Genomic DNA, 23,478 nt, shown 5'->3' on the forward strand with positions numbered 1-23,478 from the left:
TGGAATCAGGTGTTACTGGCCCTGTGGCAATGCAGGGAGCCCTCTGCAGTTCTGCTGTCATGTTCCCTCTCCCTCATTCCTATGATTGCAGGGCTGGTAACACCCAATCCCTGCAGGAGCAAGGTGTGGGGGCGGCTGCATGACACCTGTTACCAACTGATTTTTTTTCTGGTTGATTTCAATGTTGTGCCAAAATAGAGGTTTGCCAACAAATATAAATTGAATCCTGCCCTGTTTGCCATTACGCCAATCTTTGTGTTATCCTTAAATTTTATATTTACTACCAAATCATTGATGAAAGTGTGTTGGGGTAAAAGTTCATTCCTACTCTAAGGGCTTGCCCCAGACATATGTACAATTTAAAATCCTATTCAAGCCTTTAGAATAGGACATAAGTAGGACTTAAGTGGTGTATAGTCTTTGTACTGTCCCACTGTGCATCTCTTATCTAAGGGAAAAGCTGGCAGTAGTTCTAAAATTTTAATATTTTTAGGTTTATCACATTAAACAGTTGAGTTAATGGTTTCAAAATGGCTGTGGAAGATAATACAGCTGTACTTATGCCTCATGGACACAGAACTGAGTATCAAACTCATAATCTTAAATATTATTACCACAATTTTTCCAACAAGTCAATGAGTGCAGGATTAGTCTAACTTCAAAGATAAACTTTAAAAAACACCCTTTCTTGGCAAAAGAAAATCCGGATACCCCTAATTATTAAAATATATGCCACCTTAAAAACTTGTTAATTAAATATTTGAAACATAGGTTCCCTGTTTTACTTGTGTCTCTGATGTAGAGTCCCCCAGTATGTGGTAATGACATCACACGTGGTGTCAGATGATCAGGCAGGGCAGAAAAACACTGGAATTTTAAAAAGTACCTAAGGGAGTCAGGCACCCTTCTGCCAATGAAAGTTGGGCATCTAACTTTTGAAAATCCCATCTTGTCTGCACTGTTTGGATAATGTATTTATTTGTTGTAAATGAAATGGAGAATGCTGAGTATTTGGAATTTGTCAGGTAAGAATAGTTTAACCATTTTTTCTAAAATGGAAAAGGATTTGGTAATTTTAATCTACTTAAGGTATTTCAGATGTTTCTATCCTTGAGTAATGAGCCTTCTCTCTCTTATCCTAAGCAAGCATTTTCAGAGTTTTTCATACTGTATCTCCGGATACATTCATTTGCTAGTCCTCTTCAGATGAAGTTTAGAATCCTTTTCTGCAAAGTAGTGCCAGGTCCTGTTACACTTGAAAGGAAACTCTGCTGGAATTAGTACACTGAGCTACAATGCACTCTTGCTAATTGGGGAAAACTAGTTGCCAGTGAGAGAGCCTGTTTAACATATATTTGGTACAAGTGAATATTATGAAATGTCTAAGCATTTTATTGTCTTGAGAATACAAGCGTCTATGATACCTGGAAAATCAGGGGAATAGATTTCCTTTCCTTTGGATTAGACATCAGTCCACCCATCTGTGTTGAAAAGAGTTGGATCTGTTGGCAAAATACTTGGAGATGTTTTCTGGTATAGTAGCTTGCATACGACTTCAGACCTATTTTGGGCTTTGGGTTAGATGTCCTCCTTAGGCATAGTACAGTTAGATGTATCAGTACTTAAATGTGGAGAGTCCTTGATGGAAGGGCTTGCTGCACTTGCCTCTCCTACTTTCAGCTGTTGATAGGATCTATTGCCCGTAGGGTTTTTTTTTGTTAAATTCAGTGCAGTAAACTTGTGATCTTTTAGTATGTGGACGTTTTCTATATACATTTACAAAAATATCTATATTGATATATCTATGTGTTATAGTGAACTGATAGCAGTGTGTTTGTATTAAATATGTATCTTTATATACATAAAATAAATTAGATCAATTCTTGAAATATTGTGTTTATTTAAACCAAAGAAAATACAGAAAAATAAATGTAATGAATTAAGAATTTGATTCTTTGTCCTGGGGTGCTCCATCCACTGCCAGTATGGTGCCTTCTCCTGATCACTCTGGGGATTAGCTCTTAGGCCAATGCCCCGTCCGCAGTTTGCATGCCATCACTCTGGTCTGCAGCTCCTCTCGCTCCAGCACCTGCAGCATCTTCCTTGTCACTCTGGGGTCAGTCCATCAACAGTCCTAGGCAGTCTTCCCATTCACTGCCCCAGTGCCACTCCCTCAATGGCTGGTGGGGGACTCTGGGCCTGCCCTTTGCTTCAGGTTCCTGTCCGGGGACCCTCAGCTCAACAGTTCTGGGCTTCCTCTCTCTGCCCTCAGTGCTCCTTCTCTGAGCTGCTTCCCACACTCTGGTTCCACTTCTCTGTCTAGGTGTGCTAGCTCCAAGAACCCTCTCCCCAGGGAGTGACTGCCTTTTCTCTGCAGCTGCCCCAGTCTGTAGCCCCCTCCCTGGCTTTATAGGTCCCACCTGTTCCTGCACAGATGAGCCTGTTCCTAATTAGCTGCCTCCAGCCAAAAGACCTCCCATCCCTCCTCTCCCCCCCACTCCGAAGCCTAATTAGCTGATTGGGCCCACCTGGCCCAATTCTGCTCTTGGAAGGCTAGTGTGGGGCTCTCAAACATATTCTTTTATATAATACAGTTTATCCATCATGTCGTTAAACACAAGAGGCCAAATCTGTGGGTCCAGCCAAGCTGTGCAAGAGCTGAGGGTGGAGGGAACGTGGCTGGGATCCTGTTTTCAGCTGGCTAAGGAGAGTGGTGGCAATTCAGAATCTCTTAGAACAGCTTAAATGTTGGTTTAAGTTGTGCTAGTGGGAACAGTCCAGGAGAGAACATTCTGCTGGCCAGCCATTGCCACCCATGACCCAGCCTGATGTGTCACTTATGAACAGCGGAGGTTGTAGGGCTGATTATGTTGGCTGCATTGCTCCCTGAGCAGCAGAAGTAACTAGTTTTAAGTGGGAGAGATACAGTATGGTCCAAAGTATCATTGGTCATTTTAGGAAGTTTTTTGGTAAACACAAAAGAGCTATGATACGTGGAGATATAATTCTGACAATGCTTTTCAAAGGCCATAATAAAAATGTATGAGAGATTTAAATTATCATGTTATCATCTTAGGTGTACAACTTGGCCTGTTTACAATGAACAGCAATATCGTTGGTATGCTACATGGAAGCTTTTAAATAAACAATAATAAACAAATAAAAAGGCAAAAACAAGATATTTCCAGCTTGCTGATTTGCCAGCAATAATCTTAATGATTTTGTAAGTAAGAGAATCTTTAAAAAAGGAAGTGTGTACAGAATATAAAATCTGTGAATAATAGAAACCTACAAAAATAAACATGAGTGAGAGCTGAAGGACATCCTTTGTATAAATTGGAGAAACACCTGCCTAATAAATTAAAGAGCTTTTAGCATGATTTATGTGCATTATCACAAATATTAAACCTTTCTTTTCACACTGTTTTGTTTAGAAATATAATTTTAGCTTTTTGGACAGTAATTTTGTTTCTTTTACCAGCTGAAATCTTCTACAATTTTGTAAACAGTGGGTACAGATTGAAACTGTTAATGTTTGTATGAAATAAATGGTATGAAAACACTTCGAAAACTGTACCTGGATTTTTTTTGTATCGTTTATTGAGTAGCAACCCTTCTGCCCCCACCCCCCCCAAGCAAAAAAATAGTTTTCTAATTATGGAAAGTAAATAATCACTGAAGGGCCTTAATATAATTTTATTCTGAAAGTGAATTAATAACTATGAGATACTTTTTTCCTTTAAAGTTGGAGATGAAAACAAAAATAATGGAAGCTAAATTTCATGAAGAAAAGCTTAAATTACAGCAGAAGCATGATGCTGATGTTCAGAAGGTAAGAAATGTTTGGATGTTACTTCTGAGGGATGTATAGTACATGAATCTGTATAATATTGAATATGATCCTAATAAATAATTCAGAGCTGAATTTAATTGCTTTAGCTCTTTCAGGTTAACATTCATTTTGCTTTAAAATAAGATTTTGTTGTTTGTTGCAGTTTGCAAAAATTGATTTGAAAGGGAGATCTCCAATACTGGCTTGAACTTGGAAAAGGAAAATGTCTCTGTGAAAAGTTATTTAATGTGCTACGTGATGATATTGCAGAAATGGGTGTTTGAAGAACATTTTTTTGCTTCACAACCCATCAACTTCTGTGGCTTCATCTGATGGTGAAACTGTAAACCTGTGATTTTTATCATTAACTAAGACCATCATCTGATTATTTTTCTTGAAACTCCATCTCTAACTCTTGCATGCTGTTTGTAAATTTGTATTCCTTGGCTTTTATTAATTTTAGTGTAAAGTTCAGTGCCACTTAAACATTTTCTTTTTATTTTAATTGTTTAAATGAGTGTACCAAATGCTATGGTAACAGTACTTGGTTTTACTATTTTATTTTTGACACTGTGCTTGAAAAAGTAGGCTGTTTTAATAAATAGATTTGCAAACTGTTGAACACTTACAATTCAGCTTAACTTAGTTTATCAAACTGTTAGTTTACTTTTGATTCTACACAGCAATAAAATATCACTTAATAATGGTTACTTTGGGCTATGTAGGATTTCTTCTGACTGTGTTGCAAAGCATCACTTTCCAAATGATTAAAAAGACTGTCACTACCTATATTGTTTATCTTAGTATCATGTTTTTTATCATGTTTTTACGTAAGGTCACATTCTCTGAGGTACTAAGTGCTTCTTCGTCCTTAACTCCCATGGAGTTACTGGGAATTGAGTGCTCCGTACCTCACAGGATGAGGTTCATGGGGCCTTATCCTAATTTAGGCTTTACTGAGAGTCTCAGTTTTGTTTTTCAAAACTGAGTCACAGACTTGGAGGAAGTCAGTTGACACAACACTATGACACATCAAAGACTCCCATAAAGGATGTTAATATTTGGTCAGGTGCATATTTGACTCATCTGTTCTGAAAGCTTGTAAGTGTAACTGGCTAGTGAAGTTGAGAGTCTAAAGGAAACAGCTTTGTAAGAATAAGAAATAGTTGAGATGCCTTCCCATCTCCTTAGTTGTTGTTTTTTTCAAACTGCTGTCAAGATTCCATCTTTTGAACTTGTTTTATCATGTTGGGTATGTTTTAGAAGAAGTTAAATAGTGTTGCATTAATCCTTTAATCACAAGACCATTTAATGTAGGTGAGAGTAACATTCTGTTTTGGGGTGGCAGCGTTCTGCTTGTTATAAGTTTTTAGAATTACTATAAGTTAACGTTAAAACATTTTAAACATAAATATTAAGTTTAACATTGAGTTTATAATATTCATTAAAATGGTGTCTTAAACTGCAGCCAGAAGCATAACAATTTACATAAACATGCATCTTTTTATTTTAATATTCAGATTAGACAGTACTATAAATTTTGTTTGTCTGTACAATTTCAGTGGTAAGTATATTTTTATAAATACAGAGGTGTTTGTATTTTTATAAATACAAATACCTATATAGGATTGTCTTTTGCTGTCAACATATCAAGACAACTTATGTTGTTTAAATCTTTTTTATGAGAATGTGGAAAGAAAAAAGAGTAAAATATTTTTTTAAAAATAATCTTGATGGTTTAAGGAAAGGAAGGCAGTCCAGATGAGAGGCTTCCATATCCCTACATATCTGTTGCTTTCCTTCTGTGGCTTGCCTCCAACAGTGGTGCTCTCTTGGGATGGCCAGATACATTCAGTGGAGGGAGGGAAGAAGGTTGAGATACCAGTGCAAGGAGTTGGTGGGGGTAAAGACCAGCAAAGGTGGGAAATTATCCAATTATGCTAATAAGTCTGATAGGATCAAAGTACTTGACTGGACAGAGAGAACTGGTGATTTTCTGAAGAATGAGAGTATGGAGATATAATGTTTATGTATAACCAGAGAGTGGTTATGGGCAATGAAGGTAGACAAAAAGTTGTCTTTGCCTTTGGATTGTAGATTCCATTGTACATAGAACACCATAGTAAATCTCCATTATAGAGTACTGTCTTTGGCTCGAAAGACCCACAAAACATAGTAAAGGAATTGAAAGCAAATATATAAATGGTTTCAGAGATAAGATAATGGGGAGAGGGAGTTTTTAATGAGATATTAAGGGTACAGGCAAATGTATTGCTGGGAGTGAAAAAGAAAACAACTGAATACTATTAAAAGTGTCAGACATGGAGAGGAAGTTGGAGTAGGTCATCAATGTGCACCCTATATCCCCATAGAGAATGTAGTCCTACCAAAAAGCAGGGTAAGGACCAAAAATACTGCCCTTGCTTTTACTTTTGGAATAGCCAATTATATTTTTTGAGTGACACAGCAGGATCACTTGGTAAGATGTCTTACAGTATTTTAAAATAAAAGAAAAAAATTGTTTACCTACTGAATGCCGAAGTGTTAATTCTTTTATAAGGAAAATGTTGCATCTTACATTTTCTTCCCTGTGTTTGTGTTCTTTGATGGGATCCCATAAGAGCATTTATCAATAAAAAGTATGTTCACATTCTTGGATTGTCTTCAAAACTGTTAAATTTACTGTTACAACAACATTATATTGTGTTGGGGCTGAGACAAAGATGCTGGGTCTAGTGGTTAGAGCAGGTGTCAGTTGGGGAGTCAATCCAAGGGTCGGAGCCGGAGTCAGAATTGGGAGTCGAGCTAAAGGTTGTAGCCAGAGTCAGAGGATCAAGCCAAGGAGTTGGAGTGTCAAGCCAAGTGTCAGAGCCAGATTCAGAGACTGGAGGCAAGAATCAAGAACAGGACAGGATGGCAGGAACAGGTCCTGGAAGTAGGAACCAGGGGCAAGGTTGGAAAGCAGGATTCAGGAGTCAGGCAAGAAGGCAGCGTCCAGTGTAGCAGCCAGGTAGAACCCAGTTGTGTGGACAACTTCCTCTTCTGATTTAAATAGGAAGCCCTGACCAATCAGAGCTCAATATGTTCCTCCAGTCAGGCCCAGGGAAACCCTCTCTGATGTAACTTCAGTTTTCATGGTCTCTTCTGCTCAGCCACTGGGTGGGAGCAGGCAGGTGACAATCAATTGGGAACCCTGTGGACCAAGGTTCAAGACCTGTAGAATCATGATGCTCTTGATGCCTTGTGAAGATCACTCTTTTTCAGAATCAGTTCTTTGTCTGTGTAACATTTTCTCTTCACTTTTTCTTTGTTTATAAGGACATTTACACTAAAATAGTATTTTTATTGCTGAGAAGTTGATCTCCTGCTGTTGCCTGCTTCCCATCTGAATTCATCCTCTGTTTATAACCATTGCAGTTAGTTACTGTGGAAATGATAATTTCATACTTTTCATTACTTCCATGAGTCCAAAGCATCTCTTGACTACTACTCTTTTATAGATACAAAACTATTCCACTGTTATATATCCACATATATGATATTGTTCTTTGGTTGTGGGTTATATTTTTCTTTTCAATCACAGGTTTGTTAAAGTGTTGTGAATTTCTACTACAGATTTTGGATAGAAAGAATAATGAAACTGAAGTATTGAAGACCCTCTACAAAACTAAACAGAATGAAGCTGAGGAGACTATTAGGAAGCTAGAAAAGAAAGGTGATACGAGAGAACATTTTTTGCTTTCTATTTTTGTGTGGTGGTACTATAGACATTAATGACCAAAGGGCCACGTTTTACCTTTAGGTGCACATGTTCAACTCCTGTTGAATTTCAGTAGGAGTTGCGCTCATAAGTTTGCGGGCAAAGATTGGCCGTAATTTTTCATTTGACTAGGATGCTCATTTGATTCCCTTTGTGCTCCATTTTCCATACTACATTTTTCAAGAGACAGCATGTTCTTGTTAGGTTTAGTGCTTACTGTTTTTTGAGGGGCCTAAAATACCACATAAACAGTGTTTCTTGTGATAGAAATACTTTGATATTGCAAATCACAATCAGAAGTAGAAAGTTTAGTGGCACATGAATTCTAAAACTAATTTAAAATGATCAGTTTGGAACCTTGTAACAAGTTGAAGATTAGTTTTAAGCTCTGGATGGAGAATTGAGCAATTTATTTATTCAGTGTATTTAGTCCAGCCTTACTTACCTTACGGTTTATTTAAATCTTTATTTCAAGCATTTTGAAAAGTGACTAGTGATTTTGAATGCCTCAATATTTGAGAGCCGAACGTGACATATCTTTAAGGAGCCTGATTTTCAGAGGGTAGATGCCCAGCTTCTTTTGAAAATTAGGATCTTTTCAGGTGCTTTAGTTGGGCACTCAAAATCACTAGTCACTTTTCAAAATTCTTAGAGAATTGCATGTAAACTGCTATTGTTTTTCTGCTGTTCTGGTACATTTAAGAAAAATTGGCAGCGCATAACATCTTGATGCAAGGTATTTAGAGTTGCAGTGTTTTTATATTTTCTTTAGGTTTTTAATTTTCTTATGTTACATACTTTCTGAAGGTTTTACAGCATTCTGTATATTCATATTCATGTTTTCACAGAGAGAGAAAAAAAAGTCACCAGGAAATATTTTATAAGTAAACAAAACCACAGTGGAAAGGGAACATACCATATTTGTTTAAATATCCAGTTTTATGGCATGGAATTTAATGTTACATTTGTAAGAAAGTTATCACACAAACAAAATAATGTTTTAAATGCGCAAAGATATCAAAAAGTGATATCAGAAAGGAAGACTGGAGTTATCTGATTGCATTTGTTGCCAATATTGGAAGAGGACATCTCTTGAATGGGTTTATTTTCTTATTTTTTGGCAGTTCAGACCCTTGTTCGCGAGTCACAAGTTGTCAGAGAGACTAAGGAAAAGCAGATTATGGAGTTAAAGAAGTTGTGTGAGCAAAGCACAGATTCTTTGAACAATGACTGGGAGAAAAGGGTAATGGATAACACTTTATTTGCTTTAAGTCTGAAGTTTTCATTCAATAGAAATGTAGAAAGATCAAATGTACAATTCATCATATTGATAATCATTAATTTAAAAAAATTAAAAGGGACACATGCTACTTCTTAAATTATTTTTGAGTATTCTCTGTGCTCACTTTTAGAGTAACGTTGCCAGTTTTTCTTAATATATTTTTCACCTAAAATAAATCTTTGTAAATTAGACCTACTACAAAATTTTGCCATTTTAATTTGTATCCACCACCATCACTACACCTAGTCCTCCAAAACATATGAGCAAATCCCAGTCTTTCTTTGGAGGCTTTCTGCAAGCCCTATTTTTTCCTTTTGACAAACCCATTTGCCTGGGTATACAAGGAAGGTGTCCTGTCACATTCTTCTGGTGACAGTTTACCTGATGTGGATTTTTTATCTGTTGAACTGTTGCTGCCCACAGCCACAATGACTCTTTTGAACAGCTGTTTGTGCAGTGACACTTAAATTGTTCAATAAAAGTTTTATTTACTTTTAGGCTTAAGTCTTCATCAATGTGTGCTGAGACAGGTGTATCACAGTACAGCTCCAGCCTTGCCACAATATTGTTGAGACAGTGTGCTGCTAACCCACTGGAGAGGGAGAAAGGTCACCCCAAAGTCAAGGTGCCGCCCTTCCCAGAGAGGGTGTGTTTAATTTTATGTCTTGGCACCTGGACCTATGAGCCAAAGGCCTTGTCAGTTTTTCTTCTTGCTTTGGAAGAGAACTTGCTCATAAATTTTGTTTTTCCCAATAGCAAAGAACCTGAAGCAAGAATGCTCAATGCTTTGTTTCTTACAAAAACTGTATTTTGACCCTGAGTTCATCATACTTGCTCTGCATGGACAGTTAACTAGCAAGTGTTATGCCCAAAGCTGCCATTGTCATCCATGATACAAGTACACAAACAAAAATGCTATGTTAATTTTAAATCCACTAAAAACACAGGAGTGGTGTAAAGGCACCATTTACCCCATGGGGAAAAAATGATAGTCCAGTGTTCCAAGACAATACAATAAAGATGGATAGGTAGAATATTTTTCTAGTGTATATGAAAGTTATTTCATTTTGTCCTTCTCAAGTCCTTTTTTCCCTTTGAATAGACGTTGACCTTTGCAAACTCACGTCATTACTGTCCTTTGTTGTGTAAGGAGTCAAGTTGTTGACAGGAGACTCAGCATATTTTGCTGATGTAGTGTTGTAGAACAAACTAGGGGCTGTTTCCAGCATGATTTAGAGTAAAAAAAAAAAATGTTGCATCGTGTAACATTTACTTTAAAAAAATGTAATCAGGTATTCTCTGATTTTGTGCTTACTGAAAAGGCTTTTTTTCATCTGTCCCACATTTTTAATAAAGAAGACCTAGATAGCCATAAAATAAAGTTCTTTTTCTCCTGATAGTAAATATTGAGCCAATGATAAAATCATGTTAGTTGCTTTCATTATGTGGAGTTCCATGAATCGTTTGGGTAAGAAGTTTTTGAGTAACTGCTACAAGGACTGTCCTATAGTGGGTATCCATTAGTTTTTTTAACTTTGGTGGTCATTTTAATATTCCTGTGTATAAGGATTGGTACTTTTTAATTTCTATTTTCAGATTATTTTTAAAAGCATGATAACTACAGTTGAGTTTCTTGCAATTGAAAAATAGATTAATTTTTCCAGCACTGACTTTCCCCCTCGATACTGTTTTAATTTTCATTCTGACAGTTCTGGAAAAGACTTACATTGTCACTGTTCACAGTAGACTCTATGAAGAAGTGGTCCTGATGAATAGCATCACTGCATAAATTTGCATAAAAAGCATAAGATCAGCATTTTCAGTATGTTTCAGGCACCTGACAAGGAGACTGACCACTGCTGTGGTGTTTTTATTTAAAAAATAAATATGTATAAATTAATATGGTTTTAACAGTTTTCAGAGTGTCATTACCTACAGTTATGTGACATTGCATGTTCTTTAGGTCATTACTGTGAGTGAAATGGGCATGTTTGAAACCTGAGCAACACACTGTAATGGTTCATACCATCAATCCACTAGACAGGATCTGGCCAGTTTGACATAAAATTATTGCCAAGGTGACTTGTTAATCAATTTAGATTTGAAGGTCCAAATTTTTAAATATATTTAGGTGCTTAGGAGGCTAAATCCTATTGAACCCCTTTTTAAGATGAGATTTTTGGCTTTTACATCAGTTAAGTGTAGCAATACTGATGGAAGCAACTCCTTAATACCTTTACAAATCTGGGGGCTGTAGCTCTTAACCCAGAAAGGGATGCACTTAGTGTTAGAATGGAAGTAATGTGTTGGGCAGTATTGTGTGGTAGCTCAAGACTGGTGTCACAGATAACACTCTCTAATTCAGGTAAGTGGATAGTTTTGTTTCCATGGTCCCCAGTCTCCTACATTTTGAGACATACTGTTAGAAGAAGGAATGTAGTTGTGGAGAGCAAATTATTTGTACAGTAGAAAATTTACTAAGTTTGTACATTAGTAAGTGGTTCGATTTCAATATTAAAATGAATACAAGAGCAACAAAATTAATGGCAAAAACTACAAATATATTTTCAATGTTCTGTAAAAGGTAAATATAAATTGGTTGGTGTATACATATTTAAGAGTCTTTCCTTTTTAGTTTGGGAGCAGTGATACAGAAAACCTTATCACGTATTAATAAGGGGGGAAATGATAAGGTTTTTATTCTAAAGGTCAGAAACGTCAGCTGTTCAGTTTTATAAGTCACTGAAATGTCTGGTGACATTTTTTTAAAAATATAGCTCCACAATGCTGTGGCAGAAATGGAAAAGGAAAAATTTGATCTTCAGAAGAAACACACAGAAAATATCCAAGAACTGCTTGAGGACACAAATGCACGTCTTAGTAAAATGGAGACAGAGTACTTGGCACAGACAAAGGCAACTGTAAGTTTTTTATATCCAGATCATGACCACAAATATGAATTGTAATGTTCAGGTTTCATGCACCTGTGCATTTTGGAATGTTCATTTTTCTTACGACATGGTGTATCAGAAAGTATTGGGAAAGGAGTTCAGATAAGAATTATTTTTATTTTGTTCCACCACAAAAGTGTGCATAAAGACTGTGGGGCTGAAAAACATTTTTGACAGCCTTACACTACCATGCTACAATGCTGTGACATTGCTTCATCAAAGAGATAGTAGAAGTAACACTATTTCATTTCAAATGTCGAGGCAGTTATTTTTTTTCAATAGAGTCAGATTAGAGATGCTTGAATCTCACTTCCCCGCTTCTTTTAACAAAAGTAAAATGGTGAATTCTAGGGTTTCTGAAAGGTGCTGTATTGGTAGCACTGGAAGCTAGTGCAGTGTGGACAGTTCCAATGCAAAATTCTTCAGACTTAACCATTAATGTGCCTTTGATCTGGAGGGGGGATAATCTTTAGGAATGAAGATGATTCTGTCTCCATCTTTATTTAGTCCTTAGTTTATCTGCTGAGACTAATAACAACTGTATTTTTTGTGATGGAGGTTGTTAATTGAAGTTATTCATTTTTGAGGAATGTGACTGAGAGCGCCCTTTCATTACAGTAGGCAACCAACTTTCTTTTCTTTAACTGGGAAAAAAGACTGAGTACATACTGTAAATACTTTATGAAAATGTTTCCTATTATTAATTTTACTTTCTCACCATTCCTCCTATCTACTGCTTCTCCCTGTTCATGAAGCTGAACTTTTCCTCTTATTTTCCAGTTCTATTGGTTTACGCCCAAAAAAAGGTGGTTGACACTTTGTTTATGAAAGTCTTGAGAGTTATTATTTTGCTCAGCTACTCCTGTTGTCATATAAGCATAATGATAATCTATTGTTGTTGTTGTTGTTGTTTGATAATGCATAATGTGTCCAAGTCATTTTATTAAGACTTAAGAGTGTTGTTAAAAATTACTCCACTAGAACAAACAAATATTTAATGAAAAGCTTCCGTTTTGACATTACCTATTTTTTTCAGTTAGCATAATGAGTCCGTATAATGCAGAGAGTGTAGAAATAGCAGGATCCTTTTTAAGGGTAGGTATTCCAGAAGTCATCACACATCTCCCTGTAATTGCTCATCTTTAGAGCTCCACCATTACAGTTATAATCTTTTCAATGTAAAGCCTGGGTGAAACTCACTGAAATCCATTAATGCAGCTACCTCATGAATACACTAGGAGATGTAAGTGGGTACTTCTAAGGACATGTCTACACTACAAAGTTAAGTTGATATAATTTAAGTCGACATTCAGCCACCGCAGTAATTAAGTCAGTTGGGTGTGTCCACACCCCCACACATTGTGTTGGTGGAGTGCATCCTCACTAGCGGTGCTTGCATTGATGCCCAGCACATTACACTGTTACACTGTGGGTAGCTATTCCACAGTTCAACTAGCCACATGGAGTTTTGGGATGGGCTTGCAATGCCGCATGAGACCAAAACATTGTCATGGGGAGAGGATGGGACCATGGCTTCAACCTCCCATGATGCAGTTTCCTCCCTTCCTCTCTCCCATGATATCAATGGCAAACAATCCATGATTTTTCACGTCTTTTTTTGAAAGTCTGGCTTCGGCACATGTATGTCATAGCCTGAGAAGCATAGACCTCGCTCAGCTGTGCACTTTTGTGACAATTACAAACACCTTGCACCTTATCCTGCAGTATTTCCAGAGCTGAGACAGGAGCCGCCGCACAGAACATTGCAATGTCATTCAAGCAGCTCTGATGCAAGCCATAGAACAAAACAGTGCCTGGTTGCTGCTGACAGCCGCGCAGCAGTTGAACATGGTGAAGCACCATTTCTGGTCCCAGGAAACAAGCATTGACTGGTGTGATCTCATCGTTATGCAGCTATAGGATAATGAGCAGTGGCTGCTGAACTTTCGAATGCGGAAGGGCACTTTCCAGGAACTTGGTGCAGTGCTTTCCCCAGCCCTGAAGCACAGCAACACTAAAATGATACCTGCTCTGACAGTGGATAAGCAACATTCAGGACATAGTGGATGGTTTTGCTGCGATGGGGTGCCCTAACTGCGACGGGACAATAGATGGCACGCATATCCCTATCTTGGCACCAGACCACCTTGCCAAAGATTACATAAACCGAAAGGGATATTTTTCAGTGGTGTTGCAAGCACTGGTGAATCACAGGGGGCCTTTCACCGACATCAACATGGCATTGTCAGGAAAGGTGCATGATGCACACATTTTTAGGAACATAGATTGGTTCAGAAAGCTGCAATCAGGGACTTTATTTCCAGATTGCAAAATAACCACTGATGATGTTAAAATGCCAATAATGGTGCTGGAAGATCCAGCCTGCCCCTTGCTCCCATGTTCAGCTCCATGGGGGAGCATGTGTATGGAAGCAACAGTTGCTGCTTTTGAGAGAGTACTCATTTTGTCATTAAGGATAGTGCCCACCCAGAAGTGTGGAATTATACAGGCAGTGTATTGGAAGACCAGCAGTCACTGGGGGTAACCTTTCTTTGCTTAGTCTAGCAGTGGTAGACAATCCTCCAAGGAAAGAAGCAGTAGGCAACTAACCTTCACCTAAATGTGTTCTAACACACCTGGAGAAGAAAAGAGTTCATTCTGAATTCCACATAAATTCTTACAAACCTCAAGGGAGCGCACTGTGTATCGTTAAAATACTAAAAGGCAGATAATTTGAAACTCAGTTGTGAACTGTATTTACTATACACTGTACACAGTTTATAAAGTAAATATTTGTTAGCAAAAATCAACAAGTCCCTTTCAAAGAGGTATCTTGTACTTTTGTCATCAAGATGAGACATTAAAGAAAAGTGATAGTTTGAATGAGCTAAAGGGCAACGTGAAACAAACTTTATTCTGTCATTAATGAACGTTGAATTGAAAAATTAGCATTCAGACCTTGTCATAGGCAACAGTAAATACGGAGAAAAATGGACACAGTCTGTCAGCAGGATTGAATTTAAGAACCATCAAAAGCAGACAGATCTTGCTGAGCAGCTCCTGATTTAATAATTAAACAAGGTAGAGTTCAAGGCATGGCTTAAGATGAAAGACTAGACTGTCACTGAAAATTAGTTTCTCTTTTTTTGTTATTTTAGATTTTTTCATTTTTCATGGCGTTTCATACTATCAGGAGTGCCATTTATTGTGAACAAGTGAATTGGCTGAATGATATAACTCTTGTCAATGTTATAATACAAGTGTTTTCCCCACTAAAACAAACATTTATTTATTGGGAAAAAAATACTTTAGTGCAGATAGCAATAGTTATGAAGTATGTGTGTGATTTAGCATCGATAATTATAAAACACTGAAGCAACAATGGATTACTAGCTATGGAAATACTTTATGAAAATTTATGAAAGCTTTATGGCTTTATGAAAAGGGATTTTTGGCATTAGTTTTATTACATAAGTAACCATCTAGAACTCTCATATTTTCAGCCATCTCTGCCATAGACCTTACTTTACCATTATCCATAGCAGTTGTCCTGTGGTAAGTGTATATGTAGGAGGAGATTTGGGAAAAAGAGAAAGGACTGGGAATGTGTGTACACCATGCAAGTGATTAATTGCAAGATGAGTTAATGGTCTAAATCATCAAAGTCAGCAGAGTCATTCTGGACTTACATCTGTGCAACTCAGAGAAGAATGTTTGGGGGAGGGATTTGGGGGTATGTAATTTTGCTGAGTCAGCCAACTTGAGGTCCTGAAGAGTGATGTCTTCTCCTAGAAGCTGAATCTCACCGGTGTAATACAACCAGCCACTTCAAAGAGTTGAAAGCATAGTGTTGCTCCTTAAATTATTTCCCCCACCCCCGAACACTCATGCTGTGTATTTTACTAGACTGTGACTATTTATGGTAAAAGGCCTTAATAGTTACACCTCATAATTTGTGATATTCTGTAGTAAGAAATATGCTGTGCTGCTAAAAGGCATCTTCACCGCCTAACATTTTAAATAATATTTTGGGTGAATATTGATGCTTAATATTGACTGAGTTTTTGTATTTATTTTTGTTAAGATACAGAGGAACTCACAGTCCCTACCCTGAGGAGTTTACAGTGTAAATTAAATGGATAATTCAACATGCATTGAGAGACCCAGAGGAAGGCTCTGATTTAGCACTTTTGTGTCTTCTTCTTAAACATTTGGGTGATAGTGTTTTCCACTGCCATTGGTTAGTGTTTGTCATGTTTAAAATGTTTTGGGAAGGACATGTTTCATAAGTGAAAATGCAAGAAGAGGGAATTCCTTATGGATGGGTGACAGTAATTTCAAATTATAAATCTGTAGAAAAAACGCCTAAGGAGAGCCAAAACAAATCAATAGTTTTGGAAGATCCTTGATGACTCTTGTTTGTAAATTGAGAGTGAAATCCACCCAGAGGGTATAATATGAATACCCACTGTGGTTAGATTAGTGCACAAATCTAGAGTGTGAAAGCTTTCACAATTGATTGGACAGTGTTTAATATAGCCTTTTATTTAAAGGGCCAAATTCTGAGCTCTGATGTAGCTGCTTCTTTGACAACTGTTTTAGATCCTGATCTTGCATTAGACTCCCTATGGACAGCCTCCAGATGCAACATCCATGTAGTCCAGGAGCTCTAGTGACCCATACTGTACAGTGCACATTTCAAGAGGAGTATCCAACAGCTGATGGATTATGGGGGGGGAATGCCCACAGCACATTGAACAGCCTATCAGAGGATTCAGGGATATTCTTAAATATGCTCTTCATTAAGGAGCATACTGACCAAAATACTGACTGGATAAAGGATAAAAGATATTACCCTGATTTGAAACTACTACTGTATCTTGGTCTAAAATTTACAACCATCAATGCAATTCCATTTTGTAACACAGTTTCATTGCATGCTACAAGCTTCTTAGGGGATTGTCTTTGTTGTGCCCCAATTGACATCTTAAGTTATCTTTGAAGGCACTGTTCTCATTGGCAATTAAGTTGATAAGTTTTTTTCTTGCCAAATTTCCCCCAGCTGGCAAAGTGGGATATCCTCCTTATTTTATCAAATGGTTCAATCTATTGGGTACAGGATGTCTGAAAGCTGCTGTTTGTCAAAAACAAGATAGTAATCTCCACTAGCTACATGACAAATCCTGTAACTTAAAAGTAAAATATACTTGACTTTCTTTGTTGTCTAAACAAACCAGAGCCTGCAGCTGGCTTTGCATTGATGGAAAGAGTCTCTTTTAAAATGCAACACAAGTGTATGGTTAAGTTTGGTGTGTTTGAGAAAATATTTTAGACTGTTTTGAAAAGCTTGAGTAATGCTATTCTGATTGCATGAGTGTGTCAGAAATGTCTCCAGGCACATTTAAATATACTACAAAACTTGAATGGCGTTGACAGATGTTTGAGTTTTTACTTTCCTTTAACAGAGGGTGAAAATATTCTTCCACTTCCTCTCTCTTCCCCCACCTCCAAACCTTTGTTAATATAAAAATAACTTTGATTTGAACATCCTGAAAAGGCAGCTGTGTCTTATTTTCCCACCTCTGCCTTCCCAGGAATTCTATTCTCATTTCCTTATACACTAAGATTACTTTAGGAAAGAATGGAGAAGAGAAAAAATATATATTCTTTGGAATTTTCAGATATTTTTATTTTAAATTCTGAATGTTGTGAAATTGTGTTTAACACAAAAACGTTCAGTGTACATTTATAATGTATTGAAAAGGGATTCGTTATAAGGAGAGGTAAACATAGAGAGACACAGGCTGTCTGTGGAATGCCTGTGTTCTAGGCCTGATCCTGATTGCTATGTCTGTGTGCTTCCAATTTCCCATTTTTGAAATGGGGATAATGCCACCTATCTCATGGGGGTGATGTTTGTATTTGTGACCAGTAGTTGTTAATATTTGTAAATTGATATGAAGACTTACTAAAAATGTGTCAAGCATTATTGAATATTGTAATACATATATCATAATCAGTCCTCTTAATAGCCCCCTAATTTATAGCATGCCACACTTATCAGTATATCTCAAAATATCTCATACACATACGTGAGCACGTTTACTCAGATACACAAAGAAACAGTCTTTTATGTATGGAAAATGTCTTTTATCAGCTGCTATATCATGTTATTTTTCCAGTCTCTTAGATGTGACACTAAAAGAGACTTACTGCAAATAATGAACAACTTCTGAATTCTTCAATTCTTTGGTACCTCAGTATATTTATTGGGAACAGGCATTGGCCATGATTTCATTTTAGTAACTGAATAAGTATTTTATTACAGTAAACATTTGGTGCCAATATAACGTACAAATTAAATAAATTGGATTCCATAACAACATTATAAAGGCTTTATCTGACCAACTGACTTGTTTGTTCTTCAAAGAGACTATAAATAAAGAAAAAATATATATGTTTCCTGGTATTAGTCTTGAAAAAAAAATTTTTTGGGGCTCTGTCTTACATGAAGGCTGTCTATATTGTCATTGATCATAATGTTGTTTGTTTCTGACAGGTATGAAGTAGCTCAAGATACATTATCCTTAATAGCAATTTTTTCTTTAAACTGTTTGTTTTGCTTCATATTATAAAAACTTTATTCTATAGAAATCTAGTGCGAGTATTGTTCCAATTTGGATCTGGTGGCAGAGGTCACACTTTACTTTGTTTGAAACATGTATATTTTGAAAGCTTTGATACATTATAGAATTTACTGTCCTGACTGATGACAGCTTTGCTTTTATAGCTCTTGTTTCTCTGGACCACCAGAGAACTGCAGTTGCTCTAGGCTGTTGAATAACAACAGGAGTGTGCACTAATTTTATTCTTAACAATGACCTATTCTTTTAGAACCAGATGGTCAAAGAACTGGAGGCCCGTGTCCAGCAGCTGACTGTAGAGGCTGAAAGTAGTAATTTACAGCGTCAGAAATTATCTCAAGAAAAGACTGATCTAGAGCAATGCTACCAAGCAGTATGCACTGAACTGCAGGAGGTGAAATCAAGGTAATTAATAAAGTAGTCAGAGTTTAAACCAAAGCAATTCCAAAACTAAACATCACTCTCTGTCTTCAAGAAAATCAGTGCTCAATAATTCAGCCTTAGGAAATTGTCATGAAGATTTACCAACCCAGGTGCAAAAACCACTGTTCGACGCTCACCAAGATGTTGATCGTGAAAAATATATATATTTTTTATATTGTACAATTTTATTTTACATTTTATCAATTGAGGGGACTAGGTGAGTGTGTAGAATTTTGCAGAAGCTTCAAAAATTACATAAAGCAAATAAAATTTGAAGCCAATTTCCATTTTATTTTTCCTTTATTATTACTTGTAGGTGCAATTCTCTTCAGAAAGAGAAGGATCGCATAATACAAGATTATGAACAGAATATTCAACAACAACAAAACAAATATGATATTGACATAAATTTTATGAAACAGGAACATGCTCTCTCAGCAGCTAAGGTATGTTTACAGGCATACAACCTCCCAGGAATAATGGGCATAAAAATGCTTGCCTACCAGTTACGTATATAAGAGGACACACTTTCCAAATGGTCTGTTAGGCTTCAGTCATGCAAATGTTAAGGCACGTGAATGACTTTACTCAAAGGATGTATAATGTATCAAAGAGCTACTCACTTGCTGTAATGGCTTGGGGGATCTGTCTGTAAAACTTTTGAAATTTGGTTGATACTGTGAAGTTGTGTTATGAAATTGCTGTAATTTTTGAATGCCTCAATATATACGTGGATTCCACCCCTGCATGTGTGACCATGTCCATCCTCCTAGATGATATACAGCGGAGGGTTGTTAGAACTCAGTGACCTCTATTCAGGTGAAAACACCTTGGAACATTGGGTTGGACTCATGCCTAGGAAAACTAGTTTTATCCTACCCCTCTGCAGGGAGGTGGGAAAATAGTAGCAATGGAAAATAACCAAAATATAGAACAAAGAAAGCCAGGTGTTGGAAAGGGGGGGGGCATATAAAGAGAGGAAGAGCACGGCTAAGAGGAGAGAAGGCAAGCTGGGGAAGAAGACTCCATGTAGGAGAAGTAGTGAAATGTGAGGGCCTGCATGAGGGAGCAGATCCTGTCTGCCTCCCTGAGCCCAGATGGCCATCCAGGGACTCCCAAGGGAAGAATAAACTAACAAAGGGCATTGTGGTTAGGGTACATATTATTTTGTATGTGATCTGTACTCTTTTGTGCATTTTATAATTACATAAAAAAGCAGTAATATGCAAGACTTCTGTGCAAGATGTCTCTGTGTGTTATATACTTCACAACTGCCACATTCCTCCTGAGAGAGTTAAATGGTAAACCATTTAGCTGAGCTCTTGTTTTGGATGTATGAATGTAAGGTTTTAACTTGAAAATGCAAATTTTGACAAAAAGGTTAGAGAGTTGGGTGAGGCCTGTTTGCAAATTTGTTACCAAAAGAGTTATGAAGAAAAATATTTTTCTTCAGGTACATATTAAAATATTGTCCTGTTTAATTTTGTTGCATACATCTTTGAATTGAACCTTTTAAATAATCAGCACAAAAATGTAAGAAATTTTTTTTTTTATAAGTAGCCTTTGTGATAGGTTATCTAGCCTACATCATGTTCACATCAAATATATATTATAAAAACATAGCAAATTTCAAAAACTGTAGCGTATTCCTAAACTATTGATTAACCTAGAGCAAACATGGCATCCACATTACTGGAATGCTAAGATCTCTGATAAGAAAATGATAACTGACTGTATCCATTTTATTTTCAAAGTTCTTTCTTAAATCAGCTGCCTGTTTGTTTTGTTTTTTATTTTTGTTTTGTAATTTTTGACTACAGTCCCATCTGCACTCTTATGGACAAATAGAAATGAAGTACATATGACTAGTGTTGAAAAAGATTGTCTTTTCCAAATTTATAATTTTTTCTACTTTTTTGATGCAACTTTGAAAAGGTAAAGAGTAACTTATTTCTGTAGAGCAAATAGAGATTAAAAGACAAACATTCACTCTTCTATTAAATCCCTACAGGCATCTAATGTGATTGAAGAATTAGAACAGAGTGTGTCTGAATTAAAACAACAGTTACAAGAATCAGAACATCAAAGGCAGCAACAGCTGAGGGTGAGCCCTGAATTTTTCACTCAGGAAAAATGAAGAGCCCTTTTTACTTGTTCCTAAGATTTGTATGAATAGAATGCCAAACTAAGATATATTTTGGAGCTCTTGGAAATCAGAGGAGCCAATCCCTCTACACTTAACAGAGTAGAACTTATTCTTTTGGCTAAGGCTTTTAAAGAAACTTTGTGGCTATTTGTCTTATTTTCCTGTGTGTTGAACTGATATAAAAATGTCTATCAATGGATTATAGAGAAGTACAAAGCTGAAAGAAATCCCTGTCTCTGTCTTTCATAGCAGTATCTAAGTTTGTAAACGTTAGCATAAACTTGTTTCACGATTGTTACAGTGCATCCCTGTTGGAGCCCTGGGTATCTCCTTTTCCCCACATCTCATCATGTTCTGTCGTTACTTGGGGAAGTGCAGCCATTTTGACAGGGCCGCCCAGAGGGAGGGGGAAGTGGAGCAGTTTGCCCCGGGCCCCACAAGGGCCCCGCAAGCCGCTCTAGGTTTTCGGCGGCGGGTGCCGCCCGGTGAGTACAAGCGTCGCAGGCGGCAGGAAAAAAAAAAAAAAAGCTGCGACTGCTCTACTGCTGCCGCTTCATTCTTCGGCGGCAATTCAGTGGCGGGTCCTTCCCTTCGAGAGGGACCCGCCACCAAAGACCCGGCCCTGCCCCAGGCCCCCTGAATCCTCTGGGCGGCCCGGCCTTTTGATGGCACAGGAGGACTATGTACTACTGTCTTTGGAATCCTTCAACATTTTTATTTGATAGGGTGAATTGTTGTAAAGCAAGGAGAAAGCACTCTTCCTCCCCTCTTGCACTCATCAAGATCTAACTTCATTGCCTCCCCTCTTATTTTAGTCTGGGAAGCTAGGGACTAAGGGCTTGTCTACACAGATACTTACTGTTCAGCAAGCCAGTGTATAAATCTTCAGCATATTAGCTTGCTGTGCTCTAAATGGCCGTGTGGACAAGCCCTGAGACCTGTGTCTTCTGACTGGTATTCTGGAGACACCCCACACTAATCAAGTATTAGTAATAATGCCGTGTAATTTTTAGAACTAATATAAAACATATTAAAATTGTTTGTAGATTAATGTTTAATTACAAAATAAAGTTGGACACTTTGATTGATATGGACCATACTGCACTCTAGTAAAATGTACAGGTTTTCTCTAGGTAAAGGCTGCTTTTGAATTATAGCAATCTGTTTAAAGAAGTAGCGATTCCTTATTAAAAAATCAATTCCTCAATTTGCAGGATCAAGAACACAAATTTCAACAGGAAAAACTTCATTTAGAGCGGATTCATGAAAAAAAGGTAGAGTTTGAAGGGAAAATGTTATGTGCACTTTCAGATGTCTTAGGCAGCAGCTAATGATTTAAATCCACAAATCCATAAAAAAGTGAATATTGGGCAGAAAGGGGGTATGTAATTGATGAAACCTAAAAGCTTGTCTAGTAGTAAGCAGCTTTTAAACAAGGATTAAGCTGTTAAAATGTTTTCCAGAAGTATAATGTCTGTGGTTCGAAACATATTAATGCCTGCTATTTAATTCACTTAGGGTGAAATTCACCCCAGTGAAGACAATGCAGACAGGGCCCTATTAGGTACTACTTTTGTTCTTACTGTAATTTTTCACTCTCTGCTATTGCTTTAGTAGAAGAGAGAGGGAGTTTGAAATTGCTATTGATATTTTAGCATTTTTCCCAACAAATACTTACTGTACATTTTACCTGTACCCATACATATGCTCTATCATCTTCCAGAGGTAGTGTTTAGAGAGCAGAATTTTTAAAAAAAAAATTGTGCTTAGCACTTATAGTGTATATTTAACCTTGCAGCACTTTGCCAATATATACAAATTTTTATATTTAAACATCAAAGGTGTTGACATGAAACAGTCATTCATTGCAAGAGTTAATTATTCCACATGACTTTGTTTTTTTAATGACTTTGTCTTTAAAGTCAAAGCTGTGTTCAGCTGATGTAGTGATTAATAACAGAATGTATGTATATAAGTTTACCTAATGGACTTGCATGACTTATTTTTTAAGCATTAGTGACAAACTCATGATGTGAATGAATTGAAATACAGCTACACGTGAACTACTCTTCATTTACTTATAACAAAAGGAACAATGGATCTAAATGATGCATTGTTTGCTAGATCAGTGTTATAGAGGGCACACAATTTATGAGTTTACCCTGTATAAGCTTTATAGAGGGTAAAATGGATTTATTTGGGGTTTGGAGTTTATTTGAGGTTATCTGAGTGTTAAAGACAGGAACACTTCTGTTAGTTGCTTTCAGTTAAGTCTGCAGCTTTGGGGCATGTGGACCTGGGTCTGTGTTGGAGCAGACTGGCATGGGGGGGCGGGTAGAGTTAAGACTGGCATTGGAGGCTGGCAGGGAGACAGAGATTGGGAGCTGGGGATGGAGACTGGGTGGGTGGCATTTCTAGAATGGCCTAACTTTAGAGTGCT

The 23,478-nt window shown here is 37.1% G+C and overlaps 1 protein-coding gene across 5 annotated transcripts in view; it reads left to right on the forward strand.

Moving 5' to 3' along the window:
* The window catches only part of CEP112 (centrosomal protein 112), a 271,084-nt gene that overhangs the window by 58,789 nt on the left and 188,817 nt on the right, over positions 1-23,478 (forward strand). For 4 of the 5 annotated variants that reach the window (XM_044984035.1, XM_044984036.1, XM_044984032.1 and 1 more), the window contains exons 9-16: positions 3,746-3,832; positions 7,448-7,547; positions 8,717-8,835; positions 11,652-11,795; positions 18,720-18,874; positions 19,209-19,338; positions 20,904-20,996; positions 22,253-22,312. In XM_044984035.1, the coding sequence (XP_044839970.1) occupies positions 3,746-3,832; positions 7,448-7,547; positions 8,717-8,835; positions 11,652-11,795; positions 18,720-18,874; positions 19,209-19,338; positions 20,904-20,996; positions 22,253-22,312 (888 nt within the window). The remainder of the gene's footprint in view (positions 1-3,745; positions 3,833-7,447; positions 7,548-8,716; positions 8,836-11,651; positions 11,796-18,719; positions 18,875-19,208; positions 19,339-20,903; positions 20,997-22,252; positions 22,313-23,478) is intronic. The other variant, XM_044984034.1, reaches the window with a different exon arrangement.

Source organism: Mauremys mutica, chromosome 12, assembly GCF_020497125.1.
Source record: "Mauremys mutica isolate MM-2020 ecotype Southern chromosome 12, ASM2049712v1, whole genome shotgun sequence".
Taxonomy (NCBI): Eukaryota; Metazoa; Chordata; order Testudines; family Geoemydidae; genus Mauremys; species Mauremys mutica.